Here is a 14339-nt window from a genome sequence, read left to right on the forward strand (position 1 = left end):
TTTTTCTAACATACAGTACGCGAATTCCAAAAGATATAGATAGCTGTGTCTATATCTATCTGAATAGATTGTGTAATTTTATACCAGCTGTGTTCATTTTATATTTAAGCTGCATCAAAGATGGTACAGATGTAGCCCGTGAGTTTCTATTTGAATTTTCAGCACCATGGACAGCGGACGCTCTGAGATTGACAGCTGTCACTCAGGCTGCATTTGTGTGTGTGAGTGCGTGTGTGTATTTGTTCTTCAGAACAAGTTTGTGAACTGGTTTGTGACTTTATTCTGCTTTCTGAGGCATACAGGTTTGCTTGGCTCAATAAAAGTGCGCATTAGTGTGTTGTTTGATGGTAGCATGAGGGATTGTTTGAATGGTAAAATTACTATCATGAGGGCCCGTCGAGAATGCTCCACCCCCTCTGTACTGAGACCCACGCTCCGCCTCTGGGTTTGGGTGAAAATCAGTAAAAAAACTCCCAGTTTGTTGCTGCTCACGTTGTGTATGTATACACACTATATGACCCAAAGCATTTGGCCACACAGCGCTGTTTTCAAATTTGTTCTAACAGTTTGAGGGAGGCCCTTTTGTAGTCCAAATGCCCCTGCACACAAGGAGAAGTCCATGAAATTTTTGATAAGTTTGCTGAGGAACAACTGGACTGGCCTGCACAGAGCCCTGACCTCAACCTCATCAAGCACCTTCAGGATGAACAGGTTCGGAGGGTGAGAGTGAGGCCTTCATGCTCGACATCAGTGCCTATAATCTCGTCAATGTGGAGTGTATGGTTGAGCCTTTTAGACATCCGTGTCTGTCTTGCTCTGTCTTGACCTTAGCCTACCCTTGTGTTCTTTGTTTACTTTTGTCTGTTTTGGATGAATGTTCTGTATATTGAGCCCTGCTTGTTCCTGGACCAGGAATAAATAGCTTCAGTTAAGTCTGCCCGCTGTGTTGTGCAATTGGATCCTCTGTCTGAGTCTCAGAAACCCAACTAGTTACTAAACTCGTTCCCAGCTGCAGGAATGCACAATTATTTTCAAATTCCTTTTTTCATTGGGAGTCAATATGCTGTCGATGTTGTGTGGCTGCCTTGTACGTGCTCTACTATGATCACAAACAGACGGAACAGACGTTGGAGGCTGAGGGCAAGTCACTGGAGCGTTTGCGAATGTGGAATAAATCCTCAGACGGCTTGTTATAGAGGCTCGGAGCAGTGCACCTTCTAATCTGCCAACCAAATGCCAAAGCACAAGTGCTGTGTTTCTAAGAAACTGAAGGAAAACTTTCACATTTACTGCTCTGGACTTGAAAATGGGAGATGGAGTGCAGAGTATATAAAGCTGGCACTGATGTGTTGAGGTTTGATGATATGGAGACCTCAGAGCACACAGGAACAAAACGGGTTAAAATAGATTTTTCTTTGTTTCCATTTTGATTTTCTGTGCAGATAAGGGCCTATTTTATTGATTATCATCCGACTAAGACTGTTACATCATTATTTTGTGGAGTTGTGGTTCGCAGGCCTTACTCTTCAGTTTGCATTGTTCTCTCTGTATGTGCATATATTATTTCCCCTATTGACTTGTTTCTTCCTGCAGTCCAAAAACATGCATGTGAGATTAGTTGGTAAACGCATTCTATAAAAGATGGTTTATTTTAGGCATGAAGAAGCATGTGGAGTAACCGCTGAGAAGCCTATGTCTCTTGTTATCTGAGTTTGTCACATAGACTGACCTGAATCCACACAGACTGAGCAAACTGAATATAACAAAATTTGAGGACTTATTTGAATAAGTAAAAGTGTTATTTCTTGGATTTTTTAATTATGGTCACCTTGTGCTAACCAGCCACAGTAGAATCACAAGAAACATAATGATGCATACTGTGAAATGTCCACAGTGTTTTTGTAGACAGGTGATCACTGAATATCTCTTGTCCAATTAGACGCTTCTCAGTGCTTGCTGTTGTAAAATACACAAAACATTGGCAGATGATGTGGTGAGTCATTAATGAAGCTGTTAGTTACAGTTTTGCACATTGCTTGAATGGTGGAAAATAAACAGCAAAGGAAAATCTCTCCAGTAAAAAAAAAAAGGATGGGTATTATGTAGGAGATTGACTCTCAAGAGTGAAAATGTGTGAAAAGAAAAGCTCGAATATAGTTTTTATTCAGGGTCTGTCCCTGTTTCCCTCCTGCAGACACAGCCACCCTAGTAACAGCTGAGCAATATAAATGTGAATGAACAGATTCAGTGATTTCCTGCGCCCCTCCCTCCCTCCCTCCCTCCAGTGTGTGTGGAAGTGTGCGCGCATTCCTTCGCATCCAGTTCGAGACTGAGGGTCCGTGCAGAGAGGACGCGCTCCGCAGAAACCAGCCATCACTGTCGCCCTCACCACTTAGGAAAACATGCAGGTAAGACACGAATACGATCATCTTTATTTTTTCATGATTCTGATTAATATTGGTCGCGCGTCAAGCAAAGCGGCAGAAATAATGAATTTCCGCTGGCGGCAGCGCAACAACGCGTCAAGTTGAAGTAACACTGGATCTGATCGACTCACTACTTGTTGGCTCATTTGCTATTTTTCCCTTCGTTATTTGTTCACCCGCGACCTCAGGGATCTCATTTGCCTCTACTTTTTTTTTTTTCTTTTGCCGAAAGCTGAGTTTGGGAGTGAAGTTATGTAATTGCAGCCCCGCTGGAGGCTGCATGTGGATGAGACGCTCCGCTCTTTGCGCACAGCTGAAATCCTGCAGACAGCAAGTGTCATTTGGCATCACGTCCCCCCCCCCCCCCCCCCCCCCCCCCCCCCCCCGTCACTTTCCCTCCGTCCCACCACCTCGTCTTGTAGTGGTTTGTCTGTTGCGTGTCGTGTTTGATTGCATTGGGGATCTCTCCCCGCGATTTCGCGCATGACTGGAGATGTGTAAACAGCCTGTTGTTAAAAATCCGCGCGGTCCGCCTCGCGTCCTCAATTTTTTATTTATTTATTTATTTTTTTTACCGAGAGAGTCGGGATTGTGTTTGTAATCCTGATCCTGCCTGTTTTCCTCCCGGCAGATGAATCAATTTAAACAGATTGGACCTGAACAACAGGCAGTCCGAGGTAATAAACTGTAAAGTGAAAGCTCTGCCTCCACAAAGTCACTTCCAGCACCTTGCAAGGCAGTCAGCGCTCATTAATGCTCCCACTATGATCCCTCTCGCCTGAGTTTCTGCTGTGTGGATGTTTGTCATGCTGGACCGGGAGACAGAGACAACCTGTTACTGCAGATATAAACCAGGCCCTTTTAGGAAGAACAGCAGCTCCTTTGGTCCTGGCCACACACCATCATTCATTTGGAGAGGGAAAGCCAAAACCTGCTGTTCAGTCTCAAACACAAAAATAAGCATCGTTTGAAGATGTTTAGGAATAGTTGATCGTGTCTGACAGAAACAGATGCTCTCTCTCTAAATGCTCACATTTGCTGCACAGGAATAACTCACATTTGCATACTCAGAGGGCTCCCTGGTGGGGTTGGAGGCTGGTGCAAAACCAGGAGAATTCTGGTGATTGAAAGAGCTCTTCATCAATCAATCAGTGAAGTGATCAATCAGTCAGTCTGTAAATTGTTCAATCAATCAATCACACTTGCATAATCAGCATTTTAACTGGCATTTTAGCTTCTTTTCTCTTGGCTGTTTGACTCGTGTGCTTGGCCGTAGTAATTTCAAACTGTGATTTGTCTGCAAATTCATATACGAGTATCATTTTAGTCCATAAAATGTTAAATATGGTTGTAAAAAGGTTCATAGTAACACTTTTAAAAAAAATAGATGAATTATTTGCTTTACTGCCTGATTTGCTTCAAATGTAAAAATCAACTTTATGCATCAAAATACAAAAATGAAAGTTGCCAGTATGACTGTAGCCATGCAAACACATGGGAAGGTTTGTATAGTTCTTGCAAGTATGTTGAGCTGATGCATAAAGCATCATTTGAACCTATTGATAACACCTACATGTACATCCACCTCAACATTTACATTTTCCTCCTTTACTCGCTCTTTCTCTCTCACAGTTTTGGCATTCAGGTGTTGGAATCAAACCCTGCCGTGAGGCAACTGGGCGCCTGATATTTCAGTGGGTGACTCACTGTGTTTTCTTTGCTTTTGTTGAAGAATGACTGTGATCAATACGGTTGGTCGTTGTTGCCTCATTCTGATTCATTTTCAGTGAGACCAGAGACTCGGTCAGAACGAATGAAGCCGAATTCGGCCTGACAGTTTCTTACATAATGAAATCAGCGTGCATCACGTGTCTCATCACTCTGAAAAATACTCAAGTTTCCTTTGAGTTGTGAATTCAATTAACTTGATGGAGTGATCTCATCTGTGCCACCTGCCTTCATTGACTCCTGCCTTCATTTTGATGATAGCTCATATTTTTTATGAGGATAGACCAGGAACAGCCAAAGTATCTCACGTTTTCATCTCACTGTTATTATGTATTTATTGTCATACTTGATGACGGTGGCTCACGTAGTTTTCTTCATCTCTGTCACCGCTGTAGCAGCTATCTGTAGCATTCACACTTGTTTCATCTCTTTCCATTGTTTTTTTCTTAATCTGATCTAGCAAGTAAATGAGGAAGAAAAACTTCAGCTTGAACACTGAAAGTGGGGGTGTGATTAGACTTTGCCTTATTTTACAAATCGCTGAGTTTTTTTTAAACTAAGCTGTGGTCAGGTTATTTTTTTTTTAACAATAGCAGTTCTCAGGAGGTTCAGGAGAAGCTGTTCTGATTAGAGGGAATACAACAATCAATCATAGTTGATTTCCTTGTTCACCAAAGGGAGCCTGGGAGCACCGGAGCACCGAGACCTTTTCAGGACATGCTTTATAAATAGAGGTCTGTGTGAGCAGCATGAATAAAAATGACTTACTGACTCCACAGCATATCTTGAATCAATGAACTGTATGAAAGTATAACAAAGACATTTTGGGAAAAAACTCTGCAATGATGATTCTTTAATAAGCTTCTCAAAATCTCTCTCTCTTTTTTGATGAACTGAAGTATCATAATAAAATGCCCTTTTTTTGAAATATTTCTTATCATAATTTCACAAACTTTAAAGTTAATTATCATTCCTGAAATGTGTCCAGATCCTTCATTATCAGGATGATGTCTTTGGTCGGTTATATCTTCACTGTGCCTTTAAGAGGAAAATAAACAGAGTGCATAGACTACAAGACAAACAATGGTCAATGACGCGTAGTTATGAAACATTACATGAGAGAAAGGAGAGAAGTGAAGGAGAACTGGGAGCTGGTTCCACATGGTAGGAGCCCGGGGTTAAGTAAATCGCTTGCACCTACTGGGTCCTGGCCTTCTCATTCAATCAATGGATCAGCTGTTTTGACTGATGCCCAGGTAGAAACTGTTTGCACCCATTGAGTCCAAGTTGTCTCTTAAGATCAACTGAAAAAACTGACATAAATGATGTTGAATGTTTAAATATATGTTTTTCTCCATAGAAAATCTTTATTAATACTTTGTTGTGATTAGTTATGGCCATTTAGGGTAAAACGTGCAGCTATTCTGTAAGTGTGTTACAGTTAAGCATCAATATCACTATTGAAGACACTTTTGAAAACACCTCGCGCTGTTGACCTTCTTTTGAGGACAGGCTCATACGTTCTGCTGAGTATTAACATGCTATCAGACTACATTAGAAAAAGTTGGGTAATCCTGTGGAAAATCAGCCCAGAGCTGAAGTGTTTAAGTTGAATCCGTCTCAGAGCTGTGGCGAAGATAAAGGCGTCGCTGAGTCCTTCATGGTGGAGATTTCCTTTAACAGAGACAGTGTAGTGTTGCAGCTTCGCTCAGAGCAGCGTGTCAATCAGAGCAGTCAAACTGAGCAGATCAGTGACCCTTCGCCAGACAGCCTGACGACAACACACACACACACACACACACACACACACACACACTTGGCTGCAGTGTGCTGCTGCACCTGATATTGAGTGTGAGGGACCCACCTGTTCAATAGGTGGAGTGATTGGTAGATTTAGACTCATTAAATAATTCAATAGGTCTGGTAACTGTATCCTTTAAAGTGGGAGCAGGGATGGGCTCTGCACACTTCTGATCCAACTTCCACGCCGAATGCAGAGAACGGCTCTTCGTCTCACTTCACAGTGCAGTGAGAGAAACAGCATAACTCTCTGTTACCTGAATAATATGGATTTTCATCTTTGAATTTATTTTTTTTTCCAAGATTTAGAAAATAGTCAAATTCATCATCATAAAGGTTTTTGACATCGTGAATTGGTGCAGATGGAGAATTTTTTTTCCCTTCAAAGTGGTATACATTATCATGAAGAAAGGCACACATGGCTCCAATCAGATGCACACACAGACCTGTCCTGATTGTATGGACCAAAAACACATATTATCGACCCATGGAGGGTAACAAGTGAAAGAAAAGAGGCACAAAGATCCAGCTTCAAAGGATAAATCATTGATTAGTTAACGTGATCGTCAGACATGGTGTCTTCATTATATGTCAATATTCTTTTTGACCTCTGAGGACTGGTGTGTGCGTGCATGTGCGTGTGCGTGTGTGTGTGTGTGTGTGTGTGTGTGTGTGTGTGTGTGTGCAGCTGATAATTGAAACACGGCTCCTCTATTGCTCGGAGGCTCCCCAGAGTATTAATTCTTCCTCCACATGAAGATTCACACATCAATATAATAGTCGCTCTTGCGCTCGTTGTCTCACACACAAACACACACACACACACACACACACACACACACACACACACACACATACACATACACATACACACGGACGCACACGCAGCATGCTGTCCGTATGGATGTGCCATCCTCCCACGGACACCCTGATTCGCGCTGACAGCCATACTGAGCGGCTCAAACAGTCAGGACATAAATAGTATCAGCTCTCGACCATCAGGCCGCTCGTATGTATTTCCTTCATGATGTGGCTGACGACACGAGGAGCGCCGCACTGAGCCGCTTTCACAATAACACATGAATAATTCAGGATTTTTTTTTCCAATCAACTTTGGATAATGGTTATAGTTCTTTTTGTAATTTCATGCAACAACGATAAAACAGAAGTTGCCAAATTTCCCTGGTCTTTAATTATTTTACAGCATCTGTGAGGCTGTTTTACAGCTGTCAGATGCTTTTATTTTTTTCTTTTCTGTTTTCTTCTCAGTTTTATTGGAGCCACTATGCTCATGCTTGCAATTTGACTCACTCTTTTTTCCTCAATGTATTAATAACACAACGCAACAGTCATTCTACATGGAATTCCTAGAGGCATCTTTCATTTCACTCATGTTTTTACAAATTTTTATGTTTTCTTTGGTGTGTGCTGCTTTTTTATTTCCACTTGTGTTGTGCTGCTTTTGATGTCTTTTACATTTGATGTGTCTGTTTTTCAAACTTGGTGTTTGGTGCTTGCTATCATGAGCTCCAGTTCAGATTTTTGCTCTCTCTCATGTTGCCTCATGCTGCGACCTGACAAAAAAAAAACTTCATATATCCAGGAAAAGATATGATTCATTTGTAAGTTGTTGCTGGTTGGTAACAAAACTCATGAAGCCAAACATATTTATATTTAATCTAAATACACATGCGCAAGTTAACAAGTATTTTGACTAGAGCACTAGAGAAGCTCACTAAGGAAGAAAACATTTTGGTAAAGAAATGATTTAGCTTGTGTTTAGAAAGCTGCCATTTATGAAGTGACTTATGGATGGATTTGTTAACACTGTTGCCTCACAGGAAAAGAGCCCGTCTGAGTTTGACAGTTTGCTTTTCTTCCTGTGAGGGTCTTCTCTGGATCCTCCAGGCTTCCAGAATCGCTGTGGTGACTCGGTGCTGTCTCTAAATTGCCCGTAGGTGTGAAAGTTTGTGGTTATTTGTTTTTCTCTCCATGTTGGCCTCGAGTTTGAGCGGTGACCTGATGTCAGCTGGGACACTCTCCAGCCCACACGGCCTCGGCTCCAAGAGAGCAAGTTGTATAACAATGCCTGAAGTTGAGAAAAGACAACAAATTCAATGTAATGAGAAAACAAACTATGAGTTGAAATGCACTATTAGTCATTGCTCTCGAGAACATCCCAAAGAGCGGTTTTCTCACGGCGACCATTGTTCCTCTGCTTTCATCAGGCTGACTGACATGTTCTTCAAAGTTATACAATTGATGAAAGTTAACTGTCTGAGTCTAAATTCTTGTTTTGTTTTTTTTTTATTCCATTCACATTGATTGACCCTGACCTCCTCTGGTCATGTGAGAACACAACAGTGTTATAATGATTTTAAACTAGTGGTTGCTTCAGTGCATTTAATAAGCCAATAGTTGTTCTTGAGAGGTAAACGTAAAGATTATAGATTTACTTAATTGTGACTTTAAGAAATTGCCCCACTATGAGCCTTAATTTGCTACAGTTTGTCATCGTCTGATGTTAACATGAGACTGTCGCTTCTCAATCTACATGATTTCTGCAGGTTATGGTCAAGGTCATGTTCTCTGCTCTGAGTGAATCATTTTTATTCCCAGTGTACAGTATAGGTTAGAAATGCCCTTATTTGGAATGTTTGAAAATGAATGAATGCTTTTCATTCTTTCTTTTTTTTAATGTTACACTAGACAAGCAGGAAAGAACATTTTCCATCATCTGTTTCCTGATCCAGACCTCATCATGTGTTGAAATCTAATGTGAAGCTACCATGTATAACCTGATATTTATTCCCACCACGATGGCATGTTTACCTTCGCTGAGCAATGAAGAGGATTTTCAGCTGTTTCTGTGTCTGTGATTGTCGTCATAAGTACCTTTGTAGCTTAAATTTTGACATGTTTGCTTTCAATTCTACTTTTTTCAAAGACATGATTTATTTGCCTTTTTTAATGTGGACATTTCTGCTTTAACACTTCTTCAACCACTCTTATTTTTATTTACTCTTAATAATTTAACAACTAAATAACCAGGTTATAGCCATAATGCAGTTGGAGACAATAGCTGCAAAACATTCATAAGTAAGAGGGTTTTATGTTTGAAGTTGCCAGCAAATCTTGAAGTAAACAAGATATTTCTTCAAGATAACTTTTTATTTTCATAGTAACCTTGTAACCTTAGTTGACCTCTTTGTAATTGCGTTACCTGTGCGTGCCGAGATGTTGAGGAAGAAGCTAATAGGAGTCGGAGGTAGCGCGCAGTCTGGTGGGGATGTTACACTCAGGGTGCCCTTGTTGTTTCTTTGTTCTTTCAGTGAACAAAAACTGTTTGTTACGCTAATAAAATGGTAGTTGCAAGCCGAATCCTTTCTTTCCAGTGCATTGAAGAGAACCTCTCAGGATCCCAAGCAAGGGTTTCCCCTGCTTGGACCCTTTTTTTTTTTCGCTCCACCCCAATGACCCACATCCCTACGAATCTGTGGGTTGTTCTCCTGAGATCATTTCACTCTCCAGGAAATCCTGGCTTGTGTGTGAAAGTCTTATTGAGCATCCAGTGAACTGTTGCCTTGGAGCTGTCAGTCTTCATCACCGCTCTCCCCTTCCTGCCTGCCAGCCGCTTTTGTCCCCACGGTTCTGTTCCACGGCTGGCAGAGGCCGAGTCCACCTCCCATCAGTTTGGATCCCAGTTAGTGTCTCTGCTGCACCTGAGGTGTAGCCCGGTGACAGGTGACATTACAGTGCGGATGAGGTGTTCCTGCAGACGGGGGGAGATGGAGACGGAGTGACTGACTGGGGAATAAATTGGAGGGAATGAAGATTTGACTAGACGGAGTGATAGAGGGCAGATTTCTGCTGACATCCAGACGGAGAGGAGAAACAATTAATATTAATGTGAGCACTAATAAAAATACTGCTGTGTGTGCGTGTGTGTGTGTGCGTGTGTGTGCGTACCTTTAGTTTCAATTGAGGGCTTTGCACTGTGTGAGTGTAGCTCTGAGGATCAATTAGATATGCCTCAGTTTTTATGAGAACGTGTTGAACAATAAACACAATGAAAGTGACAAAAAAAAAGCACAAAGTAAGAGTTGTAGAGATTCTTGACAAAATAAGCAGTCTTTCCTGAATTCCATTAGCTTTTATTATTTTCATAGTTTTAATGATTACTTTCTTGGCCTTAGCAGTTATAACACTCAGACTATTTAGCAACAATCAGTATTTATTTTACCTGAAAAATCAACCCGGAGAAAGCTGCCTGGTCACATTCATGTTTCCAGGTTCATGTTTCTGATCACAGATGGACAATCTTTAAATTCTCTGTATTTTTAAATACAAGGCAAATGTTTGTTATGTGTTGTCTTTGTTTTGTTGTCAGTTGAATGTATAATTTCAATGATTTGCACATGATCATATTGTTTTCTCAAGTCAAAGTTATGGTCCTAATAACATATAATCTATGTACATCACAACCTTTTTTTTAACTTCCATGGGTCCATTCGTCATACAGTGTAGGGCTATAATTATTGATGTATAGTTATTGGTGTTAATGACTCAAATTTTCCTGTCTTTGTTAGTTTGCGTGTGATGGTCTTTCTCTTAGCTTTCCCTGTAATGACCTGAAAATTGTCCAGACTGTGATATTCTCTCACCCGCAGTCAGCTGGGTTACTCAAATTCCCATTTCCATTTACTATCTTTTGAGGATTTGGCAGGCATGTGTATCAGAAATGTGAATCCTGGATTGTTAATATGGAAATAGTCCCACAAATCAGAAAATTACAGCTTTGTTTCCGTGTACTGCTCAGTACATTGGCCTCCACGATGACTGTCTCATCCCAGACAGGCTCACCGATGTGTCACACATTTGTTAGATGAGCTAATATGTACTATCAATAATAAATGCTAAATGGGACGAACGACTAGATATTCAAAGATGAGGTTATCTTGGATGAAGGGAGTAAAACATTTTTTAAAAATCAGTCAATCTCATCATAACAAGGTTTATTAATTAATGACTCAAAATGACTCTAAGTGTGAGTGTGTGTAGTTATCTGTGTGTGTTTGCAGCGGTGATCTGTCCAGGGATTCATCCATTATCAGGTGGGATCAGCTCCATCCTTAAGTTGGTTGATGTTGATTTCCCTCCAAACAAAACCCCCTCAGTTGATTTTATCAAAGCAGGATTACGCTTCAGCTCATTTGTCTCTGATGAGGCTCAAAATTAATCAACCGCCACAATCTGGACTTGTTCCTGTGCTGTTTGAACTTCTGTGTGCAGCTCACGAGTCGTAGGATTTGTGACCAACGCAAAGCGAACAGTGTGCACGCACGCACATTCAGTACCTGTTGTATTTATAGTCTGTGCTCATGTGTCTGCTTTTATGTTGCTCTATACAGTCTTCTGCATGGTGGATGCAGATGCAGAACTGTTATTGTGCACTGATCTGTGGCCTGTGTTCATGCGGTGGTCGGTCAGAGCCCTCCACTGCACCCTGAAGGAATTCAAGCACATGAAAACTGTCTTGTCAAATCTCTCTTTTCTGTAAAGCAGCAAGTAGCAAACACAGAGCATCATTTATATTGTCAAAACTGACAGAGGGGCACTGATGCCACGCACGGACAGGTTTGATGGAAGGAGATTATCAGTTTTCGTCTGGCCTGTCTCTTGCACTGTGACCTTGACAGAACAGTCGCATCGAACACATGACCCTCCGCTGGCGTGAGTTTGAGTCACACTGAGTAACATATCTGAGATGCTACTTTAAAGTAGAATGCACAGTCATTACCAGATTTCACCTTGCTGTCCCCCTCTCTCCCCTTCGCATCGCTTTCACCTCTCTGTCCGTCAGCGTTTTCACATATTCATGAGCTTCTCTCATGCTTTCATTACTTCTTCTCCCTAAAATTTGCTTCACTTTGACATGGTTGTAATCACTGAGATAAAAAAAGTTCTCCCAAAGCGACTCTTTAACATTTGCTGGCACGAATATGTGCAGAATGAAAAATGTGCTAAAAAAAAAAACTTCAGAGAATGTATCATTTTTGATTTATTTATTGATTTTGAGTGTTTTTGTTTGTCCTTTTAATATTTCGATCGAATCCTTATAATCATGAAATATCCTGAGGATGCTTCAGTCCATCCATCTATAAGACCTATGTTAACTAAGGTACAGACCCTGGACATGCAAGGACCTAAATTTATATATATATATATATATATATATATATATATATATATATATATATATATATATATATATATATATATATATAAGGATATATATATATATATATATATATATATATATATATATATATATATATATATATCTGATAAAAACTTCATTTGAGTTGATCAGAATAGGACTAAAACAGGGAAAATGAATCATCGGATGGAGCTCGGTTCAGTTTCTTGTGTTATTCTGCAGGTTTTCCCTCAGGCGCTGACATATTGTGCTGCTTCCATGGCAATGTCAGTGTTTCCCCACAGTAAATATTGGATTTTCGGTTTGGTCGGAGTGTGCTGAACTTCTGTTATTTGGGTTTTATTTCAGTGAAGAATGAGACGCTTCTGTCAGTATGTGGACTGCAGAGTAGCCGGAGATGCTGCTCCTTCTGGCTGCTACAGCCAACAAAATAATAAACGCAACACTTTTGTTTTTATCTCCCATTCTGTGACTTTTTCACTTTCTCTATGTGCACCGAAGGCCCGTTGTCCCCAAGTATTGTTCACGAATTTGTCTAAAACTGTGCTAGTGAGCACTTGTCCTCTGCGGTTGTGAGGTCGATTGATGCCCTGCCAAATTCTCTGAAACGCTTTTGGAAACCGCTTATGGCCGAGAAATCAACATTCAATTCACAGGCAACAACTCTGGTGGACATTCCTGCAGTCAGCTTGCAAACTGCTTACAACGCACAGATAATGTGAAAGTCTGTAGTTTGAGTTTGTTTTTTTCTTCATGCTCAGAGGTTGTGAACTTGTTTTTAACCCTATTCTAGATCGATCTAGAGTGTGTTGGTGTTGGATACAGCAGAGTAACAGCATGTAATGAGGCCACAGTTTACGCTTCATGTAAACCAATATTCACTGAACCAACAGCGCGGTGACTGATATTTAATAATTTATGACGGAGCATCGTTGATGTGCGCTGCGACGCTGCGACGCTGCGCCGCGCTTGCTGTGAGCGTTATGAGTATATGCTCTGTCTTATAGGAAGTGTGCGTCGCCGTTATGTGTTTGAGAGGATGTTGTACAGACATTACATGAGGGAAGTGCTGCCCCCGGTCAAAGCCTGCTGAAGCGTTAAGGAACAGAAGATGCTGGGTGGAAATGTGTGCGCGAGTAGACTACGTGTCCAGCAGTCCATGAATAAGCAAATAATGCAGCCATGACTTTATTTCTATTTACGCGACGTCTTTTGCTCGTACATCTGTTTGTCTCGCAGCCCTTTTTTCCAATTTGTGACTACCACTAAAAAGCCACAGTGGAAACTGCACTTCAATGTAATTTACTTCTGTACATTTTTCTGCATATTATGTAAGTGATCAGATGTTTGAATGAATAGAATTATTTTTGTGATTCCATTCTTTTGTCATCCATCAATGTGGATGTGTGCTCCCGATGTTTTTCTTTCTTCCCTCTTTGCCGTCTTTCCCTCTCTCAACTTTTGCTCTTTTTATCTATCCATGTAGAAGACGCCTCAAAATAGCTTTGAAAATGTATTCCCCAGTAAAGTGCTTTCATATCTCCACCTCCTCCTTCATCTGCCCATCCCCAGTCCCTCCGTCCTCTGGCCGTCCTTTGCTCTTCTTCTCTGATAGGCCGCGATTCATTATGCTAATTGACTTCACTTCTTCCAGGAACACGAGCAAACCTTGTTTTCCTCACATCTCATTTCTATTGCTCTCTCTCTCTTTTTCTCCTTTTCTCATTCTCTCTCTCTAACCTTAAAGTAAGGGATTTGCATGGTCAGACTCCCAAGGGATCAAATAGCTGTTTAAAATCCCCTTAAAATCCTGTGTGTGTGTGTGTGTGTGTGTGTGTGTGTGTGTGTGTGTGTGTGTGTGTGTGTGTGTGCCTCCTCCCATCTCCTTCGTTTTCTCCTTCTGCCATCCCTTCCTTTCCTCTCCTCCCAACAGAGTAAACAGAGCTCCTGTTTGTTCAGTCCTCACCTCTTTCATCTTCCTCCATGTGTGTGTGCACGCGTGCGTACACGTGTGTTTATGTGTGTGTGTGTGTGTGTGTGTGTGTGTGTATGTGTGTGTGTGTGTGTGTGTGTTTTGCACGCACCCAGCTTAATGGAGCTTCTCGAGAGTTTAAAGAAAAGACATTTTCACTAAATCAGATCACATCAGATCAAATCGGTGCTCG

The 14339-nt window shown here is 41.1% G+C and overlaps 1 protein-coding gene across 2 annotated transcripts in view; it reads left to right on the top strand.

Moving 5' to 3' along the window:
* The first annotated feature begins 2325 nt into the window (after positions 1-2325).
* The window catches only part of LOC115397568 (calsenilin-like), a 42117-nt gene continuing 30103 nt past the window's right edge, over positions 2326-14339 (top strand). For both annotated transcript variants that reach the window (XM_030103930.1, XM_030103931.1), the window contains exon 1: positions 2326-2408. In XM_030103930.1, coding sequence (XP_029959790.1) covers positions 2403-2408 — 6 coding nt within the window. In that variant the 5' untranslated portion in view covers positions 2326-2402. The remainder of the gene's footprint in view (positions 2409-14339) is intronic.

The sequence above is a fragment of the Salarias fasciatus genome, chromosome 12 (assembly GCF_902148845.1).
Source record: "Salarias fasciatus chromosome 12, fSalaFa1.1, whole genome shotgun sequence".
Classification (NCBI taxonomy): domain Eukaryota; kingdom Metazoa; phylum Chordata; class Actinopteri; order Blenniiformes; family Blenniidae; genus Salarias; species Salarias fasciatus.